At 46.6% G+C, this 20,494-nt stretch overlaps 1 protein-coding gene across 2 annotated transcripts; it reads left to right on the top strand.

Moving 5' to 3' along the window:
• The first annotated feature begins 872 nt into the window (after window positions 1-872).
• Window positions 873-16,902, top strand: LOC310635616 (uncharacterized protein). 2 transcript variants are annotated; one of them, XR_014491465.1, is made up of 6 exons: window positions 873-1,265; window positions 2,720-2,840; window positions 3,013-3,089; window positions 5,529-5,655; window positions 13,229-14,998; window positions 15,906-16,902. XR_014491465.1 is itself a non-coding variant. In XM_083354761.1 (5 exons), exons 1-5 carry the CDS (start codon window positions 885-887, stop codon window positions 14,674-14,676), a joined length of 2,154 nt encoding a protein of 717 aa, XP_083210887.1. In that variant the 5' UTR covers window positions 873-884; the 3' UTR covers window positions 14,677-16,902. The 2 variants fall into 2 exon arrangements, 1 of the variants encoding a protein (XP_083210887.1); XM_083354761.1 differs by having other exon boundaries at window positions 13,229-16,902.
• Window positions 16,903-20,494: the final 3,592 nt, after the last annotated feature.

Below are 20,494 nucleotides of genomic sequence, written 5' to 3'. Positions count from 1 at the left end.
TGGTCCCTGGTGCCCAAAAGGTTGGGGGCCTCTGGTTTAGGGGATCCCTGTTTCAGTGCTCTACTGTTTATAAGGGCTTCAGGTGTGGGAGTGTCAAGTGAGAATCTTGTGATGGGCCAGGTGTGAATACTTGGAAGCTTGTGATGGGGAAGTTACTTCGGGTCAGGATGGTTGGAGGGTATGAACTATCAAGTGTGAGTCATTGGTAAGTCTTGTGATGGGGAAATTACATCAGGGTCATTGGAAGGTGAACTGTTGGGGGGGAGGGGAAGAGGGGCCTTGCATGGATTAGTTGAGGGTTGGTGCTGTCTCTGGTTGGCTATGCAATTGATTTGTATTCTGAGGGCTTCGTGGGCTGGTTGGAGATCCCTGTGTTGATGGAATTGCTTGTAGAGTGCCAGGCTTTGATGAACTCCCAAGTGGTATTGGCAGGTGGTATTGTGGCCAATGATTTTAGTGTTGGTCCAATTGAACTGGTATTGTTTGGTGTTGATGTGGGTAGCTATTAAGGATTTGGGATCGTGGCATTTTGACTGCTGGCCGGTGGTGGATCCTGGTTTTTAATGGAAGTGACGTTTGTCCCACGTAGAAGTGGTTGCAATCGTTAACAGTTGGTTTTATAGAGTACGTTGCTTCTTTCACCCTTCTGTGTCTTGTCTTTGCTTGTGGATAATTCCTGGCGGAGTGTGGCTGTGGGTTTGTTGGCTATCGCTATTCCTAGGGGGCTGGGAGAATTCTGGCTTTCATTTCCGACACCCCTTTTGTGTATAGCAGGGTTCGTTTTTGTGTGGCGGTCTGCTCTGTGGTGTGCTGTGCTTTGGGTGCTGTGTGGCGGAATACAAAAGTTTTTTGTCTCTGTATCTTCAGCAGAGCCCAGGGAGAAAATGGAGTCACGTGGCCAAAGAGGAACCAGCCCTCGTCAGGATCAGGCAGAGTGCTGGGAAAGGACTGGGCAGAAGTTTCTGGAAGAAGACAACCTGTCTTGGGAGGTCCGGAAGCAGAACTTCAGAGGGTTCAGCTACCAGGAGTCAGAGGGACCCCGAAGAATTTGCAGCCACCTCCATCGCCTTTGCTTTCAATGGCTGCAGCCAGAAAGGAACACCAAAGCTCAGATGCTGGACCTAGTGCTCCTTGAGCAGTTCCTGGCCATCCTTCCCCTGGAGATGGCCAACTGGGTGAGGGAATGTGGAGTGGAAACCAGCTCCCAGGCGGTGGCCTTGGCCGAAGGCTTCCTTCTGAGCCAGACTGACGGCAGAGGAAAGGAGGTGAGAAACTCGATTCGTGACTTCTCCAAATAGAGCCCTCTCGGGATTTCTTTGAACTTGTAATAGTAGGAGATGTCGGGATACCTCCTGCAAAGCAAACCTTTCAACAAAAGGTAGAGGACATCGAGACGCTAGGCAGACATAGGGATAGCTCTGCTGTTTCTGGCTCCAGATTTTATTAGATCTGTCGTTAACTCCTTTCAGTTATCTTAGCCAGTTGGAGTTGGCAAACCACCAGAAAGCATTTTCGCTCGCACGGTATCTCGCGCTTCCATCAGCTGTCCTATGCGGCAAGTATAACAAGATACCATTGATTGAAAGACTCTGCTCCTGTGGCTCAGGAGAGATGGAGACTTGTTGGAACATGCCCCTTCGATGCTCTTTCTATGGAGATATTTGAAAGGAAACATATCCTCCCAATAAATTGATAGGTATCCTGGCTGTTCCGACACGGCTTATCTCCAGTGGCTGCTTAAGGATGAACAGAATGTGATTACAGCGCAGCTGGCCAGATTCTGTGCAGCAGCCCTGGCGGTTCGTCGGAAACACGTAATTAATCCACCACAGCAATTTTACACAACTGATAGAGCAAACCCTTTGCATTACTATATGTATAACCTTTGCATTACTATATATATATACCCTTTGCATTTTTATATCTATCTATCTATCTATCTATCTATCTATCTATCTATCTATCTATCTATCTATCTTTCTTTCTTTCTTTCTTTCTAAATTTGTCCCGTGTCTGGGACTAAGCAAGTGTATTCTGAATGCTTAACAAACATTTAAAACATGATAGATAGATAGATAGATAGATAGATAGATAGATAGATAGATAGATAGATAGATGATAGATAGATAGATAGATAGTGAGAGAGAGATAGAGAGATAGAGAGATAGAGATAGAGATATATATAGAGATATATAGATAGATATAGATAGATATATATTATATATATTATATATTTTGTGTGTGTGTGTCTATCTATCTATCTATCTATCTATCTATCTATCCATGTATCTATGGCTTTGGGCCCCACAGTTTAAGGATTGATATTGTAATTGATATTACAGTTAGACCACGTGTCACTGATGGGCTGGATGCCAAATTGTGATTTTAATATTGATTTCATTTGCTATTTTATAATTTTACTCTAGTATTTTTAACTGGATATTCATAGAGTGTTTTGAATTGTTCTGGTCTTTGGTCTTTGACGGTAATAAACTTGAACTAGACCTCTTTGGCCCTTTTTTTTAAGAATAGGTAAGGAATAGAAAATTTGTGGCTCAGGAATTCTGGGAGTTGAAGTCCACAAGTCATAAAAGAGCCAAGGTTGCCTACCCCTGCCATAGACAGATATTGAATAAGGCCGTGGTCAGAAGCAGTAATTCTTTTCTTAGGTTCCAGGACACTTGATTCCCTTTTTCCCTTTGCTGTTGTTTATTTATAGGGAAACGGTATCAAGGTGAATGCACAAAGTGTCAGCACGAGGATGGGTTCCGCAGATTCATCTCAGGGGATGCTTTTCAAGGGAATCTCCCAGGAAAATGACATTCTTGAGATATTAGCAGGTAAGGATGGATTCGGTCTTCACTTCCAGGGATTGTCAGCTTCTCCCATCTTCAGAACCTGCATTCACAGGTTTACTTTGAACGCGAACAGCTTTTTATGTAGAGTGTCATCCCTTAAATTGTTAACAAAACTTTTCCAAAATGCATGTCTTTCTATTTGTCTCCCTTAAAGGATATGGTCCATCACCACTGGACCTTGTCGAAATGTCTTCTTTTCCTGATGAAGCAGAAGCATGCTCTTCGACTCAGGTAGGGAAATGACCCATAAGTCCTCTTTAAGGACTCCAGAACATTGAAGAGTCACGATAAAATAATATCCCCCCCCCTAACCTTGGACCCAGTTATTCGTGTGATATGTGAGCCTCTCAAAGGGACAGGCTTAAAATTATTATTATTATTTTATTTTTCTATTTATTTATAAAATTTGTTGGCCACCCATCTGGCCACAAAGCTACTTTATTATTTTAACATGTACCAATTTTACTATTAGTAAGTGGCCCAGACAAGATGGGCAGCACACAAATCTGATAGAGATAGGTGATAGATAATTAGACAGATAGATAGATAGATAGATAGATAGATAGATAGATAGATAGATAGATAGATAGATAGATAGATGATAGATAGATGATAGATAGATGATAGATAGATAGATAGATAGATAGATAGATAGATAGATAGATAGATAGATAGATAGATGATAGATAGATAAGAGAGAGAGAGAGTAGGTGACTGAGAATTTGATCGATCCTGAATGAAATTGGATTTCGGAAGCTTCTTTATCACCCTTTTTGAGATATGGGACAAGGCTATTTAGCCATTCTATTCCCAGGAAAAGAGGGAACTTTACATTACTTGTATACTCAGAAGTAGAATTTGATTAAATGCTTGTCTACTTAGATAAGGAGATAAATGCTTCTGAGCAAAGATCCCACAAGTTTTATTTCTTCCACCAAGACTTGTCTGATGGGCCTTTCAGGGTTGGGGATTAGATGTGTGTGTTAGGGCTTCCTCTTTGAAACTCAGTTGATAAGGGCCTTTTCTGATAAAAGTTATAACCTGGCTGGTGCAGAGGGGGAAAAAGGTCCCTGTATGCAGGTTCTATGGACACCACTCTTCAAAACCTAAAGTTAGTCTTCTAGTCCAGCCCCCTGCTCAAGCAGGAGAACCTATACCTGTCAACGCTGCTAACATCGGATGTTTTTGCATTAACAACAGATGGAAATGTAGCCATCTTTTTCCCCCTTCGCTTTTAGAGTTAGATGATGCTGGCAGGGGGAGATGTGAATGGGAATTCAGCTAGACATAACAGCACTAAACTTAGCGTGAGAATCAAGGTTATTGAGCCCAGAACTGATAAAGAATTGGAGAGCTGGAAAGGAAGCCCAGTGCTTAAACCTAATTGGGGAATGTGATTTATGACTGCTAATTGGAGGAGGGAATTGTGCTTTGATACTATGTGCCCAGGGGAGGGGAATTCAGTTTTTGGCTTCGATTATGCAGTGCCGATGTTATGCTATTCGAATAAAAGATCCTTTAAGGTAAACAATGTAGGGACGCGGTGGCTCAGTGGGTTAGGACGCTGAGCTTGTCGATCAGAAGGTCGGCAGTTTGGCGGGTTGAATCCCGAGTGCCGCGTAACTCGTCCCAGCTTCTGCCAACCTAGCAGTTCAAAAGCACGTAAAAATGCAAGTAGAAAAATAGGGACCACTCCGGTAGGTAACAGCGTTCCGTGCACCTTTGGCGTCCAGTCATGCCGGCCACATGACCACGGAGACGTCCTCGGACAAGCACTGGCTCTTCGGCTTTGAAACGGAGATGAGCACCGGCCCCTAGAGTCGGAAACGACTAGCACATATGTGCGGGGGAACCTTTACCTTTTTTAAGGTAAACAATGCTTCGAAGTTCTTTTGAAGAGTTTCATCTGTTGGAACCATGACAATACCATTTCAGACAAGTGATTGTCCAGTCTCTTCTTAAAAACCTCCAGTGATGGAACACCTACAATTCCTAAACGCAACTTCTTTTCTGCTGGTTAATTGTCTTCACTGCTAGGAAGTTTCTCCTTAATTCCAGGTTGCTTCTCTCTTTAGTCAAGAAACAACCATTGTTTCTTGTCCTGTCCTCCATTTATTCTCTCTGTCTGAGCCCATTGGTGTACCACCAGTTTTTTGAATGGTTTCCCCTCATGGTGCTTCTAGAAGAAGAAGGGCCTGTCACAGAATCTTCAGTAGGATGGGCTGCTGTTTCTTTTTTTTTTTCTTTTGGGGAAGGAAGAAGTCCAAAATCCAAACTAGAACTTTGAGAAGTCCACCTATGGATCACCCACTTTGGACTCTTCCCTCAGACAATGAGATCCCCTCTGGGAAGGTGATTCATGGGACAGTGTCGTTTCCCCTCACTGAAGGTGCAGTAGAATCCACAAAAACAGTAATACCTGACTGAGTATTCTTAATGGTTTTCTTCTTATGACATTTGGAATCCTGCCCAAAATGGGCCATCATATGTACTGCAAGTGGCTGCACATCCTCAGTGTCCATCAGCTTACTGGATGGACCTCAAAGCTTGCTGGCATGTGGGCAGTATCGTGTTGCGTGTGGATGGAGGGAAATGTCTGCTTTGGGTCTTGATGGTTTAACGCAGAGGCTTTTCAAAACCTTGAGAGTGTCTATTTTTCCCCTCCCTCAGAGTGCTGTGTCCTTTCAGGAGGTGGTGGTACGTTTTTCCAAGGAGGAATGGGCTCTGCTGGATTCCACCCAAAAGCGTCTCCACAGGGAAGTCATGCAGGAGAATTCTAGACATCTGGCATTTCTAGGTAATAGACCTCTCTTTGCTCTGAGTTCAGATAGTTGGAACAGGCAATAGCAGTAGCAATGGCACTTAGACTTATATACCTCTTCCCAGTGCTTTACAGCCCCTCTCTAAGCAGTTTACAGAGTCAGCATATTGCCCCCAACAATCTGGGCCCTCATTTTACCAACCTTGGAAGGTCAAAAGTCTGAGTCAACCTTGAGCTGGTGAGAATGAAACTGCTGGCAGTCGGCAGAAGTAGCCTGCAATTCCAACATTCTAACCACGGCTCAAAAGAAAGAAAAGAAAGAGAGAGAGAGAGAGAGAGAGAAAGAAAGGAAAGAAAGAGAAAGAAAGAAGGAAGGAAGGAAGGAAGGGAAGGAAGGAAGGAAGGAAGGAAGGAAGGAAGGCTAAAGCATAATTTTCTGAAATAAAGGACCAGCATTTACAAGAAAGGAAATATAGTCACTTCTATAGGAAGATCAGCAGGAGAGGAATAAAACTAATAGCAATTGCACTTAGACTTATATACCACTTCACAGTGCTTCAACAGAAGAGGAATAAAAGTAATAGCAATAGCAATTGCACTAAACTTATACACTGCTTTACGGCCCTCTCTAAGAGGTTTACAGAGTCAGCCTCCTGCCCCCAACAATCTGGCTCCTCATTTTGCCAATTATTTGTTTCTTCCAAGAAATAGCTAAGCCAGAACCTGCCTCTCTGGTTGATCTGTTCTCCTGAAGAGGCAAATCAGACAAGGAAACAGCAGGACTTTCCTGAGATTGATACTGGGACCATTTCTTGTGTTAGATTTTAGGGCTCCTTAGTTAATTTTTCAATTTGTGTTACTTCATAATAAATTGTGAAGTAACAAAATTATGAAGAAGGAGTGACACTCTGGGGCAGGGTTGTCATGCCGAAACTGCGCCCACCCCATTATTAGCAATGGAAAAAAAGTCGCAATGCGTCGCGACACGTCATGTGACGTTGCAAGTTTGACACCCCTGCTCTAGAGTATTGGCGCTGCCTTCACCCAGGTCCCCTTGGTTAAGCCCTTAAAATTATAATGATGCTAGCTTCTCCTGTGTCTCATCTCCAACATTTCCATACCAGATGCTCCTGGGTTTGGGCAAAAAAAGACAAGTCTCCTACATCAACTATGTGGGCCTGACGTACGGTAGTAATTATTAGAGGGAAGGATATAAGGCTATTGCTAAGCACATTTGATTTGTGCTTAGATTGTAAGCCGCCCTGAGTCTTCGGAGAGGGGCGGGATATAAATGGGATTTGATCTGTTCTGAAGGCTGATGGCCAATAGCCAGAGCATGATCATACCTGGGCTGTTGGTTTGATCTCCAAGCTTGGTGATACGGTTGCAAACATTTTGTCTCCATTTGAGGGGACATCTTCAGTGCGCTTTGAATTGTGCTCGTCTGTCAGAGCACTGGCCTTTAAATACCTTTTTGTGTGATGCAAATTAATGTGGTTGTTGCTTGTCCTGATGTTGCTGAGTCATGGTCTGGTTTTGGGCTGTTTGATTGGTTGTTGTTGCTGGGTTATGTCTTTGGAGCCATGTATCGTCTGTATGATGCAAATGGTGTTCGTTTGGTTGCTTCTGAGGATTGTTTGGTTAGCTATCGTTGAGATATCTGATTTCTTGTGGGGGTTTATGATTTTTGTTGCTGTGTGGTAGGGCTCTTTGGGATCGTGGTTGAAATCACATCCAGAATAAATACGGGACTAAAAAGTTTCACCTAGCATTTGAATAAGTATTGGATTTATGTGATATATAAATTACTTGTAGTTATTTTAATAAGAGTTAAAGTGTGATAGAATTTAATATTTTATTGTTTGCATATGGTAGATTATGATTGTTTGTATTTTTTTACCCTGTATTTAGCTCTGGGGAGTCGGGGAGGGGAGGGAGGAGTCGGGGAGGTTTGGGGAGAGGGGAGGGGGTTGGGAGGGGTTTTGTTTTTTTTAAAAAATGTACTGTAAAACTTTTCAATTAAAAAAAGAAATAGTTCTTTCATTCTCAGCGGTTGGTAGATTGGGTTGAGGTCGATGTGTCTGTTTATTGACTTATTGGTGGAAAACCAGGCTTCGAGGAATTCTCTTTCTCTCCTTAATTTCGCTTGGGTTACAACTGTGGTCCCGGTTAGATCAGATTTGTGTCCTTCTGAATCTTTGTGGATGGACATGAGGGATAGTGGGTCATGTCTTTTGATAGCCACCAAGTGCTTGTGCAGTCTGCTTGATAGCACAATTCAAAGCGCGCTGTCAATGTCCCCTCAAACGGAGACGAAACATTTGCAACCAAATCACCAATTTCAGAGATCAAACCAACAGCCCAACTCCCAACCCCGAGCTACTAGTATTCAAGCATATTTCATGATCATACCTGGACAGGTTTATAGTGGGCGACCTTTGTCTGTGACAGCGGTTGCCCACTTTTTCCGTTTGGGTGCAGCTAGGCAGAAGCTACAAAGCGGTGAAGTGTTCAGCCCTAAGAGCTCCGGAATGGAGATCCTCCAAGGCAGTTGCAACATCCCTTGCAAAACCAACCGGCAAATCTTGTAAAAATTCACTGATCCAGTAGGGTGGAATGCTAAAATTGGAGATGCCCTTGAACCCAGTTTTCTGCACAGTGTTGAAATCCCCATAAAAGTATCCAACAGAGGGCAATCCAGCCTGCAACTGAACACATCCAGAGTTAGGAAAGCTCTGGCTCACCAATTCGCTTCTTGTGCTACTTGAATTATATAGATTTTTTTTCTAGAATTCAATGGCAACCCATGTTCCATTGGCATACACTCCTTAGAGCAGAGTTCCACAACCTTTTGCAGTTGGCGGCCCGGTGGAGGGGGGGAAAGAAGGCATGGTTTTTTTGGGGGGGTGAATGCATGCGCACACACCTGCGCACGCTTAAACACCTGTTTCTTGTGTGAGTGGGGCAGTGAATGCCTGTGATGTGGCGATGCTTGCCCAACTGGGGCTGTGCGTGCCCGTGCACATGCACCCTGGCCAGCCACTCACGCATTTAATTAATTTAATTTATTGAGATTTCTATACCGCCCTTCTCCCAAAGGGACTCAGGGCGGTTCACAGGGCATAAATATAAATGACAATACAAAAATTAAAAGACAATTAAATCAATGCCCAAGTTAAAACAAGAATAATAAAACAAGCCTATAAAAAACCCATGTACCCCCATCAGGCCAGACCTGCTAGTTCAAATAAATGGGTCTTCAACCCGCGACGGAAGGATCGGAGGTCTGATGCCGTCCGGAGCTCAACCGGCAGTTGGTTCCATAATGCCGGAGCACCCACAGAGAAGGCCCTCCCCCTGGGGGCCACCAGTCGACATTCCTTGACAGGAGGCACCCTGAGGAGGCCCTCTCTGTGGGCGCGCACAGGGCGGAGGGGAGTCGACGCCGGCAGCAGGTGGTCCTCGAGGTATCGCGGACCCATGCCATGTAGGGACTTAAAGATCATAACCAAAACCTTGAACCTTACCCGGAAGACAACTGGTAACCAATGCAGCTCACGGAGCAAAGGTGTAACATGGGAGTACCGGGAAACTCCCAAGACAACTCTCGCGGCCGCATTCTGTACCAGTTGGAGCCTCCGAGTAGTCTTCAAGGGAAGCCCCATGTAGAGAGCATTACAGTAGTCTAGGCGAGAGGTCACGAGCGCATGAGTGACCGCACATAAGGCCTCCCGGTCCAGATAGGGCCGCAACTGGCGCACCAGGCGAACCTGGGCAAAAGCCCCCCTAGTCACGGCCACTATATGATCCTCCAAAGTGAGTCGTGAATCCAGGAGGACTCCCAAGTTGCGAGCCCTATCCACAGGGGGTAAAAGCTCACCCCCCATAGAAAGAGATGGAACATCCCAGGTGTCCCGGGAAGCCGGAATGTACAGCCACTCAGTCTTGTCAGGGTTGAGTTGAAGTCTGTTCCTCCCCATCCAGACCCGAACCGCCTCCAGGCAACGGGACATCACAGCGAGGGCATCACTGGGGTGGTTTGGGGTCGAAATAAAAAGTTGGGTATCATCAGCATATTGATGATACCCAACTCCAAAACCACGAATGATCTCACCCAGCGGTTTCATATAGATGTTGAACAGGAGAGGCGAGAGGACCGACCCCTGAGGAACTCCACAAGCGAGAGTCCTAGGGGTCGACCTCTGCCCCCCTGCCAACACCGACTGCGAGCGTCCCAGGAGATAGGAGGAGAACCACTGAAAAACCGTGCCTCCCACTCCCAGTCCCCTGAGACGCCGCAGCAGGATACCATGGTCGATGGTATCGAAAGCCGCCGAGAGGTCTAATAGGACTAGGACAGAGGAATATCCCCTATCCCGAGCCCTCCAGAGATCATTCACCAGAGCGACCAATGCCGTCTCCGTGCTGTGCCCGGGCCTGAAACCCGATTGGTAAGGGTCCAGATAATCCGCTTCATCCAGGACCAGAGGGAGCTGATGCGCCACCACACTCTCGACAACCTTCGCAAGAAAGCGAAGGTTGGAGACTGGACGAAAGTTGTTCAATACAGCTGGGTCCAAGGCAGGCTTCTTGAGGAGAGGTCTCACCACCGCCTCCTTCAAGATGGTGGGGAAATAACCCTCGCTCAAAGAAGCAGATATAACCGCCTGGAGCCAGCCTCGTGTCCTCTCCCTAGCTGCATAAACCAGCCAAGAAGGGCACGGATCCAATAAACATGTGGTGGAACTCAGCTTCCCCATAATCCTGTCCACTTCATCAGGGGTCACAGAATCAAACTCCTCCCAGATAACATTGACAAGACCGCCCGTGTCCTGATCGCCAGACTCTGCCCAGCTGGAGTCCAAACCGGTCCGAATCCGAGCGATTTTATCCGACAGATGTTGACTAAACTCCTCGGCACGACCCTGCAAGGGATCCTCCCTCACCTCCTGATTAAGAAGGGAGCGAGTCACCCTAAACAAGGCGGCCGGGCGATTATCTGCGGACGCGATGAGGGTGGAGAAGTAATTACACCTCGCCTCCCTCATCGCAGCGAGATAAGACCTAATGTAGGTTCTTAACCGCAATCGGTCGGGTTCAGATCGGCTGGACCTCCAGCAGCTCTCTAGGCCCCGTTTCCGACGCTTCATCTCCCGGAGCTCCGCGGAGAACCATGGAGCTCGCTGGGATCTGCGCCGGGTCAGGGGCCGCAAGGGTACAACCCGGTCGAGTGCCTCAGTGGCTGCCCTTTCCCAGGCTTCCACTAAGGCATCCGCCGAGTTGTGAGCAATGGAGGCAGGTGGGGACCCCAGCGCCGCTTGGAATCTATCAGGATCCATTAGGCGTCTGGGGCGGTACCATCTAGTTGGCTCCGTACCCCCACGGCGGGGGGTGGCAAAATGGAAGACCAGCCGCAGGAGGTGATGATCGGTCCATGACAGGGGCGTAATAAATGGAAAGCCCCCACCAAGATCATCCAACCACCGTCCAGATAAGAAAATCAGGTCAAGGGTGTGGCCTCCCTCATGAGTTGGTTCAGAAATTACCTGCGTCAGGTCCATGGCCGTCATGGAAGCCATGAACTCCCGAGCAAGCTCAGATGAACCTCCCAGGGATGGTAGATTGACGTCTCCCAAAACTATAAGTTTGGGGAACTCAACCACCAACCCCGAGAGGATATCGAGCAGCTCGGGCAGGGCTGCCGCTATGCGACTAGGCGAAATGTACACGAGCAGCAAGCCCAACTGCGCCCCAGAACCAAATCTCATAAAGAGAGACTCACACCCGACTATCTGAGGAACGGTGGTCTCCCGCGGACATAAGGTCTCCCTAACGATCACCGCCACACCCCCACCCCTACCCTGAGCTCGAGGCTGGTGTAGCACCCGGAAGCCTGGTGGGCAAAGGTCAACCAAAGGGACCCCTCCCTCTGGGCCCAACCAAGTCTCCGTGATGCAAGCCAGGTCCGCATGCTCACCCTCAACTAAATCCCTAACAAGGGGAGCTTTGTTAACCACGGACCTGGCATTCAAGTACACCAGCCGGAGCTCAGGAGGCTGCACATCCTCGCTCCCGGAACCTCGGGAAAGAAGCAGAGGGTCGGAGCGCCTCACCGCTTGCAAATAGTGGAGACAGCCCTCCCGGTAACGATATGGCCCCCTGTCTATCCGCCTGCTGCCATTCCCCGTCGTGGGAATTGGTAATCCCACGACCCGCTCATGAGCCCCAGAGACAACGGAGAACACCAAGCAGCCCTAACCGGTCCGGAACAGCAGGGAACAATAGGGAACGCCGGAGGCGGCCACGCACAGCTGAGGGCGGTCCGGAGAAGGCGGCCACGAACAGCTGAGGGCGGCCCGGAAAAGGCAAGCGGCAAGCGGCAAAAGGCAAACAAAGGCGAACAGATGGAAAGGCGACAGATGAAAAGAAGCAGGGCTCGCAGGGCTCGCAGGCTACCGACTGTTCTCTGCCCGTTTCGTCAGCCACTAACTGCCCCGTCCCCCAATCCACATCCCAGACAGCCCGAAGGCTCCTGAGGGGCTCCAAAGGGATGCCTAGTAACTGGAACTCACGGAGCTCACGGAGCTCGATCAAGCACGTCCGCCATCTTGGGCATGCATCTCATCTCATCTCATCTTAGTTGCCCTTAACCTCATCCATAGGGAGATTATGGTCTTGAACCTGCTCCTTGGTGGAGCAGTGGGCTAATGCCTCCTTAAGTAACACCAGCTGCCTGCAATTAGTGCAGGTTCGCATCCCACCAGGCTCAAGGTTGACTCAGCCTTCCATCCTTCCCAGGTAGGTAAAATGAAGACCCAGATTGTTGGGGGCAATTAAGCTGACTTTGTAATAATGCCGCTTGGGGGTGTGTGTGAAAGCCCTAATAAGCAGGCATATACATAGAATGAAGGCTACTGCTAAGCTTGTAAGCCGCCCTGAGTCTTCGGAGAAGGGCGGGATATAAATGGAATTAAAATAAAAAAATAAAAATAAAAATAAAAGACATCTTAATCCCCTCCCGAAAATAAGACCTGGTGCCTCTTGGAGGCAAAAAAAAAGAGACTGGGTCTTATTTTAGGGAAAACACGGTAGTTGTAAAAAAAATTTTTTTTTACAAACTGCATAGAAAATGAAAAATCATGCAAGACGCTATGGTCAATTCCCATCAGAATTAAGAATAGGCATTAAATCTTTGGAACCCCAGTCTTAAAAGATACAGGTAGTCATCAACTTATGACTCCAACTGAGCCCAAAATTGCTGTTGCTAAGAGAGACATTTGTTAAGTGACTTTTGCCTAGTTTTATTATTTTCTTACCACAGCGGTCGAATCACTACAGTTCTTAATAGTTGTTAAGTGAATCTAGCTTCCCCATTGACTTTGCTTGCTAGGTCACAACAGGTGGTCACATGACCTCAGGACACTGTAACCGTCCTACATGTGAGTTAGTTGCCAAGCATCCGTGACCATAGGGATGCTGCAATGGTTGTAAGTGTGAAAAAGGGTCATACGTGACTTTTTTCAGTGGCGTTGCAACTTGTTGCTAAACGAACAGTTGTAAGTCAAGGACCACCTCTAATTTGAGCTTTTGTTTTTCTCTCCAAAAACAGATGAGGACAATGAGAATGGTCAGGGGACTTCCCAACCAGCCAGTGCCAAAGTGGGAAAAGAGACATTTGAGAACCATTGGAGATCAAGAACAGTTGAGGAAGAAAAGTCTCTGCATATGGAGCAATCATCTGCTTCCCACTGTGCCGAAGACCACAAATCCCTGACTCAACAGGATGACACCAGAAACCAACATGAGAATTCCCTATCCCACAAGAAATTACCCAGGGATCAGTCCAGGAGATATAAACATTACCGAACTAGAACTAGAGACAACCAATCTGAGGATGGACAGCATAGAACGTATTCCAGCCAAAGCTTTGCTTTGACGCCATGTCGTCAAACCCACCCAGGGCCTGCAAAGAAACCCAACACCTTCAAAGGGCGTGGAAAGAGAGTATGTAGCGGTACCCCCACCACTTCCCGTAAAAAGCACCGCACAAGAGAGAAACCATGGAACTGTTCATTATGCGGCAAGAGCTTCAGGTGGAAAAGTGAACTCGCTTCCCATATGAGAATCCACACGGGAGAGAAGCCATTTCAATGTGCGGAGTGCGGAAAGGGCTTTAGATTGAACTGTGACCTTACTTTACACAACAGAGTCCATACCGGGGAGAAACCGTACAAATGTCTGGAGTGCGGAAAGAGCTTCAGCAAGAGCCGCAACCTGACTTCTCATAAGAGGAAGCACACGGGAGAGGAGCCCTACCAATGTCCGGAGTGTGGAAAGAGCTTCAGCTCCAAGGAATCTCTGACTTCACACATTAGGAACCACAGGGGAGAAAAACCATATGTCTGTCCTGAGTGTGGAAAAGGTTTTACTCACCGCCGTTCTCTCCAGAGCCATAAAAGGGTCCATTCAGAGGAGAAACCCTATAAATGTACAGAATGCAACCAGGGCTTCCGGTGGAGTAAACAGCTGAAGTCTCATAAAAGTATCCATTTGTGGGAGAGTTTGTATAAAGGCACCGAGACTGGAAAGAGCTTCGGTGCCGGCGGGGATCTTTCTTCCCATTCGGGGGAAACTCCGTATACATGCACTGTGTGTGGACAGGGTTTTAGTGACATCGGCGTTTTTCGCATCCATAAAAAAATGCATTCGATAGAAAAGTCCTTTATATGCATGGAGTGCGGAAAGCGCTTCCCTAAGAATTATCCGCTTGCTATTCACAAGAGGCTCCACACGGGAGAGAGACCTTACAAATGCATGGAATGTGGGAAGGGCTTCAGTGTGAAGAGCAGTCTTAAGGCTCATAAGATGACTCATTCAGGGGAAAAACCCTACAAATGTGGCGAGTGCGAAAAGAGCTTCAGCACTTCCAAAAGACTCACTGCCCACATGAGGGTCCACACAGGGGAGAAGCCTTACCAATGCAAGCAGTGCGACAAGAGCTTCAGCCGATGCAGCAGCCTCAGTTTACATAAACACAAACACAAGGAGAAGCTCTAAAAAATGCCCTCAGTAGGAGCATGAGCCTGGTCTGCCACATGAGATGCCACCCTGGCAAGAGGAACTGCAAATACACAATGTGTGAAACGAGCTTCAGGAAATGCGGTAGCTTTGCTTCCCATCAAAGGATCCATTCAAGGGAGAAACTCTTATCAGTGTATGACGTGCAGGAAAAGGTTGAGGCAGAGCAGCCACCTTCGTTCCCATAAAAGGATTCATTCAATGAACAATTAACCAGTGGAACCACTTGCCTCCAGAAGTTGTGAATGCCCCAACACTGGAATGTTTTAAGAAGGGATTGGGAAACCATTTGTCTGAAATGGTATAGTGTTTCCTACCTGAGCAGCGGGTTGGACTAAAAGACCTCCCAGGTTCCCTTCCACCTTTGTTATTCTGTTATTCTCTGCACTCTCTCCAGAGTCTCAACATCTTTTTCACATTGTGGTGACCAAAACTGGATGCAGTATTCCAAGTGTAGCCTTACCAAGGCATTGTAAAGTGGTATTAACACTTCATGTGATCTTGAGTTTATCACACTGTTAATGCAGCCTAGCACTGTGTTGGCTTTTTTGGCAGCTGCTGCACACAGCTGGATCATATTTAAGTGATTGTCCACTAGGACTCCAAGATCCTTATTCTATGTTATCCTATCCTATTCACAGTTATTACTGTTGAGCCAGGTACCACCTATTCCAGGGGTAGGGTCTTTTATGACTCACGGATTTCAACTCCCAGAATTCCTGAGTCAGCTGACTCAGGAATTCTGGGAGTTGAAGTCCGTGAGTCATAAAAGAGGCAAGGTTGCCTACCCCTGACCTGTTCTATTCTGAAGGAATTGAGTAAGAGAGTTCCCCAACCTTTCTGGCATTTGGCACTGCAGGGGGCGAGGAGGAGAAGATTTCACGAGTAACAGGCAAGGGCGTGTGTGTGTGTGTGTGTGTGTGTGTGTGTGTGTGTGTGTGTGTGTACAGCTCCATTTGTATGAGCGGCAGACATCCGCCACTTTACACAAATGGAGCACATGTGCACTCCCCCACTACTTACACAAGTGAGGATGAATATGCGCACGGTCACCCGGCGCTTCCATGGCCCAGTTCCAAATGGCTCAAGACCCGGTACTGGGTTGCAGCTGGGGGTTGGGTACTCCTGGTGTAAGAGGACATGAGTGCCAGTTTTATTTCTTCATTTATTTATGTTTTGTATTTCTAAACTGCCCATTTCCCTCCAAGATGAATCACATCAAAGACAACTTATAAAGATCGTCTGTAGAAGAATGCATTCTTCCCAATAAATTTCCATGGGACAAACCATACAAAGGTAATCCTTTACTCATGACCGCAGTTGGGACCAGATTTTTCCATTGCTAAGCAAGTCACTTCTGATTTTACAACTTTTTTTGCCACCGTCGTTAAGCAAATTACTGCAGTTGAGTGACAATTGGCGCAGAACAGGGGGATGTCATGGTTCTGACAGATGAAACTCTTCAAAGAACTTTGAGGCATTGTTTACCTTAAGGAATCTTTGAGTAGCATAGCATTGGCACTAACATAGTTAAAGCCAAAAACTGAGTTCCCCTCCCCCAGCACATAGTATCAGAGCACAATTCCCTCCTCCAGTTAACAGTCATAAATCACATTCTCCAATTAGTTTGAAATGCAGACTTCCCCTCCAGTTCTCCAGCCTGCCAATTCTTATTCTTATTTCAATAACCTTGGTTCTCACACTAGGTTCCGTATTGTTATGTCTAGCTAATCTCTCATGCACATTCCTCCCTCCAGCATCATCTAACTAAGGGTAAAACAAAATAAGAAAGTGGTTGCATCTCATTCTGTTGTCAAAGCAAAAACATTCGATGTTAGCAGCATTGACGGGATTGCTATTGCTAAATAATAAAGTTGGAAGGGACCTTGGAGGTCATCTGGTCCAACCCCCTGCTCAGGCAGGAAACCCTATACCATTTCAGACAAATGGTTGTCCAGTCTCTTCTTAAGGACTTCCCGTGTTGGAGCATTCACCGCTTCTGGAGTGAGGTTGTTCCACTGGTTAATTGTTCTAACAGTCAGGAAGTTTCTCCTTAGTTCCAGGTTGCTTCTCTCCTTGATTAGTTTCCATCCATTGCTTCTTGTCCTGCCTTTGGGCGCTTTGGAGAATAGCTTGACTCCCTCTTCTTTGGGGCAGCCCCTGAGAGAGTAATGTAATCATACAGTAAACTATGACATTACATGTAACTTCAAGACGTGGGTGGTTAAGTGGGAAATGGGATGGGTCCAGGTAAGGAGCTGTGTGTGTATGTGTGTGTACCATAATGGGTGGGGGAGACCCAACCCAGGCTATGCGCAAGTTGGGAAGGGTGCTGCAGTGCATTTTGAGGTCAGATAAACTGAGAAAGGTGGGCGCATTGCAAATGAAGAAAGGCCTGGGGGTTTTTTTGGGGGGGAGACTTACCCAAGTGACTTGTGGCCCTACTCGCTGGCTTTCTCATTGACTTGCTTGTGCGAGCTGGCAGAGAAGTTTTGCAAAGGCAGTCACATAATCGTGGGAACCCCATATTTTTTTGAGGACTGGAGGCTAAAACATATAAGGAAAGGTTGCTGCAATTGGGTATGTCTAGTTTAATGAAGAGAAGGACCAGGGGGGACATGATACCTGTCTTCCAATATCTCAGGGGCTGCCCCAAAGAAGAGGGAGTCAAGCTATTGTCCAAAGCTCCTGAAGGCAGGATAAGAAGCAACGGATGGAAACTAATCAAGGAGAGAAGCAACCTAGAACTAAGAAGAAATTTCCTGACAGAACAATTAACCAGTGAAACAACTTCCCTTCATAAGTTGTGAATGCTCCAACATTGGAAGCTTCTAAGAAGGGATTGGACAACCATTTGTCTGAAATGGTATGGGGTTTCCTGCCTGAGCAGGGGGTTGGACTAGAAGACCTCCAAGGTAGCTTCCAACTTTGTTATTAATTATTATTTATTAGTGACTGCAACATCTGGAATTCCAAAGCCCCACCATAAGTCTGTTCAGTACTGTTGAAACTTCATAACTTTCAAAGAGTTGCTGGACAAATGGCTGCACCTCGACTATCTTTATGGTGCATGGTGCGTGCAAAATCAGAGGAACGCTAATTGCATTAACCACTGAAAGAACCCAAAGGTACTTTTCCAAAAGGCAACTGTATTTTCTTGGGTTTCCCCCCCCCCCCAAGAAAGTCCAGTTGCCTTTTGGAAAAGCGGCTTCGGGACAACCATTTATTTATTTATTTAATTGAATTTCTATACCGCCCTTCTCCCAAAGGACTCAGGGCGGTGTACAGGGCAATAAAAGTACTACATACAAAAGTTAAAAGTAAGATTAAATTAATTTAGCCCTAACAATAAATAGTTAAAAATACCCCAAACCCTTAGACCAGGCCGGCCTGTTCAAATAAGTAGGTTTTCAGATCACGGCGGAAAGAGTGAAGGTCGGGAACCATCCGGAGCTCAACCGGTAATTGATTCCGAAGGGCTGGCACACCCACAGAGAATGCTCTCCCCCTGGGGGCCGCCAGCTGACACACTGACCGACGGCACCCTGAGGAGGCCCTCTCTTTGGGAGTGCACAGGACAAAGAGAAGTTGACGCCGGCAGCAGGTGCTCCCTTAAGTAATCCGGACCCATGCCATTTAGGGCTTTATAGGTAATCACCAGCACCTTGAATCTCACCCGGAGGGCAACTGGAAGCCAATGCAGCTCGCGGAGAAGAGGTGTTACATGGGAGTATCGGGAGACCCCCCCCCATCACAGCTCGCGTGGCTGCATTCTGCACCAGCTGAAGCTTCCGAGTGGTCCTCAAGGGCAGCCCCATGTACACAGCATTGCAGTAGTCTATACGAGAGGTCACGAGCACATGAGTGACTGTACGCAGGGCATCCCGGTCCAGATAGGGTCGCAACTGGCGCACCAGGCGAACCTGGGCAAAAGCCCCCCTGGTCACAGCTCCTACATGGTCTTCCAAACTGAGCTGTGAGTCCAGGAGGACACCCAAGTTGCGAGCCCTATCTACAGGGGGGTAACACCTCACCTCAACCATGACCTGGATCATTGAGAATCTCCATGGACATTGAAAGAACCATACAAAGAGAAGTAATTGGAAAGTGAAACATTCCAAGGAACTCCAGAAGATTCCATCATACGGCAGTTCAGCCGTGTCGGGGGTTCTCTGGCCATTTGCACAAAGTAAGACCTTGGCGATGCTTTAGGATAGGAGAAGCCTGGGAACATATTAAGGGACCTAGGGAGGAGAGAAATCATAGAAATATTTATCATTTACGCATCTTATCTACACAACGAACATGAAGACTCTGGGTTCTAGTCCTGCCTTAGGCACAAAAGCCAGCTGGACAACTTTGGGTGAATCCCCCTCAATTCAACCCACCTTGTGAGAAAATTGAAGGAGGACAAAGAGTTACATGTGTGAGGGTTGATTCGTTTGCCGAGCTTGTGGGTTGTGGGTTGGTTTCCGCATGGTTAGTTACCTGGCTAGGTGTTAGAACCCATTCCTATTTCATTTCATTTTTATCTATCCTCTCTGATCTTTCCTTGGGTTCTGCCATACTCCCGAGGGGAAGGGGCCTGCAGGGTTATTACTTTCACTTCCTCTATTTGCTACAATGTAATCCTTTACTTCTGTATAGACCTGCCTGCTGAAATGTAACAATTTGTTTCCTGTGTTATCTCTCTGAACTCTTATCTTTTAAACTGTCAGAACAAAGGAGGAAATAAGGAATGTAACCTCGGTGCCTGGTTTATGTCTACTGACCCTCGCTGCATGAGCTGGAGACCTGCATGAGCTAGAGACGGGCAGATGTTATCTCCCCGTTTCAACACTTGGGGATTGGCCATCCCATATCGCGCGGTCGATCTATGGGGTTGGGTCTTGCTTGGGGATAATATAATCTGCTGAGCTGCAGGGAAATCTCAGATCCTGCTTATTATGCCTGCTATCAACTACTCTTAATAAAAGCTCCAATTGGAAGAAATTGTTTCCAAGAGTTCTGCTTACTTAAGATGTGGAGTTGAAGTGGGTCCTGACACTAGCTAATGTCTTCAGTGGAGTTTAGGGGATGTTGTTGATAGTGTTCTGTTTACAAAGGCCTTCAGGTGTGGGTGTGTCAATGAGGGTCTTGTGATGGGTCAGGTGTGAGTCATCAGTGAGAGGCTTGTGATGGGGAGGTTACATCAGTTACCCGCCCAGGGGCCCTGGCCAGATGGCAGATGCTTTATTACTCGAACTAGGTAGCTTCATCAGTGCAAATGATGATGGTACTAGTTTGGGGAATGAAACATCTGCAAGAAAACATACAAGCTCAGAGAGCACCAAGGACCCCTCAAGGTTGAGAAACCCAGAACTAGACTGGACAGCCACTGGTCTGAAATGGTATAGGGTTGCCTGCTTGAGCAGGGGGCTGGACTAGATTAGAATTAGAACATAATTAGAGTAGGGTAGGCTAGAATTATAGAATAAAATAGAATTAAAGTGGAATAGAATAGAATTAGAGTATAATAGAATAGAATTAGGGTAGGATAGAATAGAAGTAGGAATAGAATAGAATAGAAGAATAGAATAGAATAGAATAGAATAGAATAGAATAGAATAGAATAGAATAGAATAGAATAGAATAGAATAGAATTTGGAAGGGACCTTGGAGGCCTTCTAGTCCAGCCCCCTGCTCAAACAGGAGAACCTATATACCATCTCATACAAGCGATTAGAAGACCTCCAAGGTCCCTGATTCTGATTAGATGGAAGGGCCAGGTTAGGAAATTTAGCATTTCAACCTATTC

Source organism: Vipera ursinii (assembly GCF_947247035.1).
Source record: "Vipera ursinii genome assembly, chromosome: 2".
In the NCBI taxonomy this organism is placed as follows: Eukaryota; Metazoa; Chordata; class Lepidosauria; order Squamata; family Viperidae; genus Vipera; species Vipera ursinii.
Note: the sequence above shows the minus strand (reverse complement) of the source record. Positions and strands in the feature narration are given on the sequence as shown.

Coding starts and splice junctions, on each gene's coding strand:
- LOC310635616 (XM_083354761.1), top strand. CDS start 885: ATGGAGTCACGTGGCCAAAGAGGAACCAGCCCTCGTCAGGATCAGGCA. Junction 2,841..3,012: donor CATTCTTGAGATATTAGCAG/GTAAGGATGGAT, acceptor TCTCCCTTAAAG/GATATGGTCCATCACCACTG. Junction 5,656..13,228: donor TAGACATCTGGCATTTCTAG/GTAATAGACCTC, acceptor CTCCAAAAACAG/ATGAGGACAATGAGAATGGT.